Below are 8,827 nucleotides of genomic sequence, written 5' to 3' on the forward strand. Positions count from 1 at the left end.
TCCAGGGAGTTTTCAGGTCTCGGTGGAATGAGCTTGCATGCAGCCCCACTCCCCTGTGTGGCTCTGGGATTGAGTGGTTTGCAGGCTCCCGCTGATCCTGTTTCTTCCATGGCTGGTCCTGGAATTAGTGGATTGAGTCTACACGCAGTTCCTCTCTCTGGTAAGGGCTTGGTGGTTTGTGGGGAGCCAGCTCCCACTGTGCCAGTCTCCTCTTTATACCTTGTTGGTGGCGGAGAAATGGGATTTCATGCAGCACCACTCCCTGGTAGGTTGCCGGGTGATGGCAATTTTGCAGGCTCGGCGGGCGTGTCTTTCATGGGCCAGCCTCATGTTGATTTGCTGCATGGGTCAATGTCCTGGCAGGTCTCACCCCAGCCAGTTGATGTGGGCGTGGACCCAGGTGGCGCAGTAGTTAGTCAGGCTGCAGCCATGGGCTGGCCTTTGTTTTCTGAAGAGGTGGATGAGGTTTTTGATGACGTTCCCTTTGAGGAGGATGGCACTCCAGATGAGAAGGGTGTGGCCTCCTTTTGTGAGCTTATTACCTCAGTGAGAAAGTCCTTGGGTCTCCCCATGCCCTCTTCTCTTGCTTCCATTCTTCAGACTGGGGTTCAGCGCACCTCGGGGACTTCACAGCCTGGCCCCACTCCCTTGGTGCTGCCTTGTTCTCCCCTGGCTCTGGAGGTTTGCAGGGAACAACTGGGATGTTCCCTAGGGATCCCTAATCCGGCTTCAGCCAAATTCACCTTACCCAGGAGGTGGGCTTCAAGGATGGAGAGGTGGTACACTCCAGAAGGAGAGTCTTGTGGGGCTCCTCCTCTCAATGATGAGCTGCTCCATTTGGCAGAGAGTAAAGATCTGTCTGTGAGTCTTCCCTGGCGTATGGCTACTCAATTTGAGGGTATTTTGAGTAGTCTGGTTGATATTACTTCCTGGACAGATCAGGTTCTGGGGGGCCTTTGCTGGTCTTTCCAGTGCTGCCCCCCAGAGGGGCTTGGACTGCCTGGGAGCTCTTGCCAGGGCAAATTTAGATATTATGCAGCCCTGTGAAATGCTCCGTTTGAGGATAGTGTTACGTAGGCAGGCTGTGGTGAGAGACCTCCCTAATACCTACGGTGACCAGGAGAGATGGCAATTGATGTCTTCCCCCGTTGGCTTCCATCTTTTTCATGATCAGACTCTGGAGCAGAGGGAACTTGAGTCCTCGCAACGGTCCCTCGTATCCCAGATTGCTCGTGGCCTGGCTTCCACAGTTCAGGGCATCAGGGCTAAGGCTGGTCGTGCTGTTGGTTCCTGACACCTTGTGCCAGTTGTGCCTCCTTCAGTTCTGTCCCCTCCTACTCCTAAGGCGAGTCGTTCCTTTTGCTCTCGAGGATTCTTCTGTGGCTGCTCTAGGAGCCGTCAGGGATCTTGCTAAGGACGCTGCAGAGGTGCCACTGCAAGTTGGGGCTTGTCTTCAGCGGCACTGGCAAGAGTGGGTGGTCAAAACCCTTTGGTATGATTATGTTCTTCCTTTCCACAGGGATCCTCCCCTCTCGAGCGCGGCTGTGGAGTTTCCGTCGTACAGGGAGGGCTTGGACTGTCATTTGGCTCTGGAGGCCGTGGTTTCCGAGATGCTGGTAAAGGGAGCTACAGAACCAGTGGTAGACCCTCAGGCTGGGCTCTTTTCTCACGTCTTCCTTGTGCCCAAGACCACAAAGGGCTGGAGGCCGATTTGCGACCTTTCGGTCTTAAATTGTTTCCTGGTGGTGACCCACTTCTGCATGGAGACAGTTTCTTCAGTGCTTGAGTCAATGGCAGAGGGCAAGTGGATGGTGTCCTTGGACCTGCAGGACGCTTACTATCAGGTTCCTATCCACCCTCAGTCACGCAAGTACAGTGGTGCCTTGGAATACGAACTTAATCTGTTCAAAATTTTGTTCTTACTCCAAAACATCAAAATACATGTATTCTTATGGAAGAAATTATAATTTGTTCCAAACCACCTCCCAACACAAAAAAAATTATATTTTTCACCTAATTTCTTACTTTTTGCATACTATTACTATATATACTACTACTGCTATTATGATATAACTATAAAAGATAAGATTTATTACCTTGAAAGGCTGGAGATGTTGGCACAAGTAGTACAGATGGTGGCAGGGGAAGGTGGTGGATTACTGGTGTGATGGTGAGTCACCCTCCTTGGGCTACTCCTCTTTTGGTTTTTCCTCTTGTACACTGGTGGATCTTTTAAAGAACTTGTCAATAGTGGTCCACCTTTTGCTTTTCTCAATAAATTTTCTAAAGTGAGAAAAAACATGGTCATTCATACCATCCACTAGTCTGCCACTAACTGCTTTGTCAGGATGATATTTTCCAATGAATTCCTGCATTTCAGACCACATGGCACACATTCTTTTTGCCTCAGCAGTATTACATGCAGTGATTTCAGTTGCCTCATCATCTGATGATGAAAAATGCTCTTCTAGAGCCTTCACTTGTTCATTCTTCAGCTGAACAAGCTCCTCAGTGGTGAGTTCATCTTTATGTTCCACCATTAGCTGCTCCACATCATCAGCACCCACCTCCAACCCCATTTTCATACCAAGATCCACTACCTCTTCCACCATATTGTCTCTCTCCACTTCCACTTCTATTTCTTCCACTTCATGTGGTTCCTCCCCAAAACCTACAAAATTTCTTTGAGGCACACAACCTCACCACAGTTTCTTCCAAGAAGACAGCAGTGTGTGAATGGTGACCTCATTCCATGCCTTAGAAATCAGCTGGATGCAGTGGAAAATGCTGAAGTGGTCTTTCCAGAAACATTTTAATGTTAGATCTGTGTCACTTGTAATCTGGAGGCACTTTTCAAAGAGTGCCTTTGTGTAAAATTTCTTGAAATTAGCTATCACCTGCTGGTCCATGGGCTATAACAGAGGTGTTGTGTTGGGTGGCAGGAACTTTATTGTGATAGAATTAAGATTATTTGGTAGGTTTGCCTCCAAATCTGGAGGATGTGCAGGAGCATTGTCCATCAGCAGCATACACTTCAGTGGTAACTTATTCTGCTCCAGATATTTCTTCACTGTTGGGCCAAACACCTGCACTATCCATTCATAAAAAACATCCTAGTGACCCAAGCCTTTGGGTTGGCTCTCCCCATCACTGGCAAGCTTGCTTTTATCACATTGTGTCAATTAAATGTTCTTGGAGTTTCAGAATGATAAACAAGCAGTGGTTTGATCTTGCAATCACCACTTGCATTAGCACAGAACATGAGTGTCAGCCTGTCCTTCATAGGCTTATGTCCTTGCAGCTTCTTCTCCTCTTGAGTGATGTAGGTCCTGCTGGGCATCTTTTTCCAGAAGAGCCCAGTTTCGTCACAATTAAAACACTTTTGGGGGAGAAACCCTGCAGTCTTCACAAAGGCAGCAAATTCCCCAACAAACTTATTTGTTCCTTCTACATTGGCACTGGCAGCCTCACCATGCCTCACAACACTGTGGATGCCACTTCTTTTGCAAAAGTTTTGGAACCACCCTCTGCTTGCCTTGAAATCTTCAGGGCTGGTATCTCTTGTAGTGGGTAATTCAGCCATTAAATCCCTGTACAGTTTCTTGACCTTTTCACAGATTGCCGTCTCACTAATGGTGTCACCCTTGAGCTGCATGTCCGTTATCCACACCATAAGTAGCTGCTCAACTTTATCCAAAACCTGTGGCCTCTTGGTAGCTGCAACACCTACCACACCTTTAGCCACATCAGCAACCATCATTTTTTCCTTATTTTTCACAAATGTACAAATAGTAGACTTAGGAAGGTCATACTCTTGCACAAGGTCCTTCACCCTCACTCCCCTCTGATGTTTCTCTATTATTTCCTTCTTCATTGCAACACTCAGGCATTGCACCTTCTTCTTAGGTTTATGGTCATTTTGAGGCTTCTGGGGAGCCATGATAACAGTAATAACCTAACAAACAACAACCAAACTCATTCCGAACCTCTGTTAGCCTTAGCAGGGATGGTTCTCCAGTTCTCCAGGAGTCTCCTCTGGTAGATCTGTTTGCCATGGCACTGACTCGTCGTCTGCCCCTGTATGTATCTCCTCTTCTGGATCAGGAAGGCTGGCAACAGGATGCGTTCTCTTTTCAATGGGATGGTCTGGATCTGTGCGCCTTTCCACTGTTCACTCTGATCCTCCGTGTTATGGTGAGGTTTCGCAAGTTGCAAGCTGTGTGTATGATACTAGTTGCTCCTCTTTGGCCTCAGGCAGACTGGTTTTCCCTGTTGCTGGACTTGCTCGTGGACATTCCCCAGGTTCTTCTCATGTGGCGGTCTCTCCTTCGACAACCTCACCGTCCCCTCTTTCCCGGTTCTCCACAGAAGCTCCATCTTCACGCGTGGCGACTCTCCAGCATCTCTTCCAAGCATGAGGTTTTTTGTGCAAGGCTGCTAAGTTCATGTCTCGACCAGTCAGGCAGTCCTCTGCCTCAGTTTACCAGGCAAAGTGGAGAGTCTTTTCTGGTTGGTGTGAGTCGAGGGGTTTGGATTCGTGCTCTACCTCTGTAGTGCAGCTGGCAGACTTTTTCCTTTTTGAGTCTAAGCGCCTGTCAGTGTCAGCGATTAGGGGTTATCATTGTGCCTTAGCTCCTGTTCTGCATCAGTCAGGCATAGACCTTTCCTCCGATCCAGACCTTTCTTCTCTGTTCTGCTCCTTTGTGGTCTCTTGTCCACCTCGTTCACCTTGGTAACCTGCCTGGGACCTTTCTCTGGTCCTTCGGTCCTTGTTACGTCCTCCTTATGAGCCCTTGTGGACAGCCTTGCTGAGAGATGTCTCCCTTAAGACCGTATTTCTTCTGGCACACTTTGGCTCGTCGGGTTAGTGGGCTACACGGCCTGTCGGCTGAGGTGCGTCACTCCAAATGTTGGACATCCATGACTGTTTCCTTCGCCCCCGATTTCCTGGCTAAGACTCAGTGTCTGGGCCAGCATTCCTTCGACGAGTTCACTTTTCCTGGTCTTCTTGATTTTGTCAGAGAGGACAAGGTAGACCGCCTTCTTTGTCCAGTTTAGGTGGTCCGTATCTTCGCAGGACTAGGGATTGTCGGCCGGCCTGCTCTAGGTTATTGGTCACAGTTTTGGATCCCAGACGAGCTGTCCACCCTCATACCTTGTCTAAGTGGATTTGTCAGGTGATTCAGAGGGCCTATGAGAGTGTCTCGGAGGAGTTGAGCCTTCTGAAAGTGAACGCCCATGAGGTTCAGGCTATTGCAACCAGTGTTCTCTTTAGAAAAGTTAAGAGTCTGGACTTGGTCCTCAAGGCTGGTACGTGGAAGAGTATGACCACCTTTGCCTCCTTTTACCTACGGGATGTTACTCAAAGGTATTTAGATACTTTTTCCCCTGGGTCTATAGTTTTGGCACTGAGGGTTGTTCACTGATGCTGGTTTAGTTTTGTTTTGGTTTTCTCTTATTGTCAGCCACAAAATTTAAGGATATGTTATTTTTCCGTTTTCAGGGTTTTTGCGATTTTGGAGATCGTGTCTTCCATCTTCGGGTTTCTGTTACACCCTCCCACCCATACTTGGGAATCTGGCATATGTAATTGCATATGGGTATCTAGTATGTGTAGCAACAAAATAGTTTTCTAAAGTAAAGACTTTTTTGTGAATATACTTACCCATATGTAATTACATAGTAAGAGGTTCCCTTCCTCCCTCCCCTCTGTTTCTGTCAATTTTGGCAGAAAGGATCTGAGGTATGGTGGCTGCTGGGATGGTGGTTCCCGGTGCCCATGCATGCAGGGGTGACGTGGTACTTTTATAGGCACAATCTCTATATAGAGGTGCTGGTTGATTTTCTATGCTGAATGTGGGAATAATGGCATATAGGCATATGGGTAAGCATATTCACAAAAAAAGTTTTAACTTTAAAAAACTTTTTTTTCACCTAAAAACACACATAAAAATTGGGGTGCTCTTTTCAGGGAGGCTGGAATAGATTGCCGTGACACTGCCGATGGCGCCTTCCGAATCCACATCTACAATATTTTCTAGACATGAAAGGATCTGATGCTTTATCATCCTATCATGCTCCAGGAAGTCACCAATATATACACAGTCATATGTGAAAATTTCATGCCAATCAAATGAATACAAACAGCAACAAGACAAGGACCACACCAGAGTCTACAGGTGTCAAACCAATACCAGATATACAACTAAGTATACAACTAAGAAGAGCTAGAAAACATCTGAACATTATGTTGCAGTCACTGAGTCAGTGCAGTGCCAGAAGAGGGGATGTTTAATGTTTTCTTTTTGTTTCAATAAAAATCACACAAGTAATGTGTCTCACTTTTCCGGTATTGTGTATAACGGTCACATTTCCATTCATAGCACAATAATCATGAAGAACAACTAAATCTTATGGCTATAATACATTGCTTGTATATTCATCTATTACTTATATGAAGCACTCTTTAACTGATCCAGTTGAATCAAAGAGATTATGAAATTATGAAGGCAAATTCAGAGATGAGGTAGCATCACGGTAACGTTGCTCATGAAATTTTTGAAAATATATATAAAATCTAAATCAAAACAAATAAACAAACTGACTGTGGCATGCGGTAGACTGAAGTATTGGTAACATAGCATACAATAGCCATTCATATATGTAGCACACTTTTAGTAATATAACTCAGAGTAGTTCAATAAGTTGTCTCCAAATGTAACGTTCCTCACGATGGAATAACCCATCTGGTCTTTTTTCCAATATATAGTCTCGAACTTCCAGCATTTTTTATACTAATCTGTCTATGTTTGTATACATAATTCTTAGGGTCATTCTTCCCCTTCCCAAATATATCACTTCCTCAGCCTCATGTCTATCACTCTCCAGTAGCATTTCTTCTTTTCTGTCCTTCTCTTGTTTATTTCTTTAGCTTTACTCCTCAGTTCTCTATCTTTTTACCTTTCTTCCTGGTTCATATCTCTCTCTATCCAAATGTTGTTATATTCTTTCTTTCCAGCCAGCTTTCCAGATCTCATTAATATTTCTTCTATCCCCACTTGCAATCTCATTTTAACTTTTAACTTTAGGTCCTTCACTATATTTTCCAAGTCTATATATTTCTTCTATTTCTATTTCTAGACTGTTCTTCATCCTGAACCAATGGAATAATTTGCTTAACCATCTCTTTCTCCTTTTCTCTCACAAATTTCACTGTTTTTTTTTTCTCTTGTAGTTCATATATAACCATACATTTCTTTTTATCTCTCACTAGCTATTCCTTTTCTTTGATTTGATCACTTGTATAACTGTTGCCATCATTTTTTCTCATATTTGTTGCTCAACTATCTCTGCAAAGTTCACTTTTTCATCCTTTTGTTCTTTTGTCAGACCTTCCACTCTTCCAGCTTTGTTTCACTTATCGCTCTGCCCTCACATTAGTGTCTAACTATTCCTTTAGTCCCTCCAGCACTACTTCATGGTCCTTACACTTGTCCTGAAGAACACTGTTTTCCTTTTTTATTTCCTCCTGAGTTTTCTTCATTTCATTGTTCACTTTAAGAGTATTCTCTAATTTATCACATTTCTCTCTCAGTTCTTAGTTTTATGTAAACAGCTGATCCTGCTTCTCAAATATACCAGCAATTATCTCCCTCATACACGTAATTTCTTTTTCTACTGATATCATCCTTTCCATGCTTGTTTTTTTCCCCTTTAAAGCTGGAAAATTCTGTTTTCTTACTCCAGCCTCCCATGTGCCATAATCCCAAAGGTATTTCTACTGTTTGGGTCTCACTCCTTGGTCTTGCTCCACTTTTACATTGATAGCAGTGCCATCTACACTCCCATCCTCCTTCCATTACTTTTTTTGGTTTCAACACAAGCAATTCAATATAAATTAGGAGAAAAGATCACTAGCCTAGCCCACTCTCCCCCTGCAAAACATCACCACCAGGTCTGCAAGGCTTGGTAGTCAGCAGTGTATCCACTGCTGCAAGTGTTGTTTACACGTCCATTTTGATATGATGTCGCCGGTGTGTGGGTGTGTGTGTGGGTGCGGGTGTGGGTGTGTGTGTGTGTGTGTGTGTGTGTGTGTGTGTGTGTGTGTGTGTGTGTGTGTGTGTGTGTGTGTGTGTGTGTGTGTGTGTGTGTGTGTGTATTTACCTAGTTGTAATTACCTAGTTGTTGTTTACGGGAGGAGGAGTTCAAACTCGTGCTGTCCTGTCCCCATATCTACTCTTATCTAACTTTTCCTTAAACCCGTGAATTGTTTTTGCTTCAACCACTTCTTTCTCCAGCTCGTTCCAGATCCCCACAATTCTTTGTGGAAAACTGTATTTCTTTATGTCCTTTGTACACACACTCATCTTCACTTTTCTCCCATGCTTCCTCCCACTTCTCATATCTCTCACCACCAGATCATCACAGTTCAACTTCTCAATGCCAGACAGAATCCTATACATAGTGATAAGGTCTCCTCTCTCCCTTCCTTTCTCCAGTGTCGGCACTCAATTTTTCCAGTCTCTGCTCATAAGACAGATTCACCAAGGTTTGGGGCAGCTTCGTCGCATCCCTCTGCATGCATTCCAGCTTCCTTGTATCCCTTGCCATTCTTGGAGATCAAAGTACCGCTGCATACTCCAACCTGGGTCTAATCATTGTAACAATCAACTTCTTGATCATCTCTTCATCCATGTAGCACAATGCAGTTCTTATGTTCCTTACTAAATTGTATGTTATTAGGTCTCTTCGTTCTCTTCTATCTTGTAAGGTTGGCAGTCCCATTTCCTTCAGAATTTCTTCATATGTTAAGTGTGTGTGTGTATTT

The 8,827-nt window shown here is 44.6% G+C and overlaps 1 protein-coding gene across 1 annotated transcript; it reads right to left on the reverse strand.

Annotated features, from left to right (window-relative positions):
- Positions 1–3,178: 3,178 nt before the first annotated feature.
- On the reverse strand, positions 3,179–3,940 carry LOC123520085 (tigger transposable element-derived protein 1-like). Its single transcript, XM_045281972.1, has one exon. It carries the CDS (start codon positions 3,938–3,940, stop codon positions 3,179–3,181), a length of 762 nt encoding a protein of 253 aa, XP_045137907.1.
- Positions 3,941–8,827: the final 4,887 nt, after the last annotated feature.

This window comes from Portunus trituberculatus, chromosome 46, assembly GCF_017591435.1.
Source record: "Portunus trituberculatus isolate SZX2019 chromosome 46, ASM1759143v1, whole genome shotgun sequence".
Classification (NCBI taxonomy): Eukaryota; Metazoa; Arthropoda; class Malacostraca; order Decapoda; family Portunidae; genus Portunus; species Portunus trituberculatus.

Bases quoted from the DNA above. Each gene is read 5' to 3' on its own strand.
- LOC123520085 (XM_045281972.1), bottom strand. From the start codon at position 3,940: ATGGCTCCCCAGAAGCCTCAAAATGACCATAAACCTAAGAAGAAGGTG.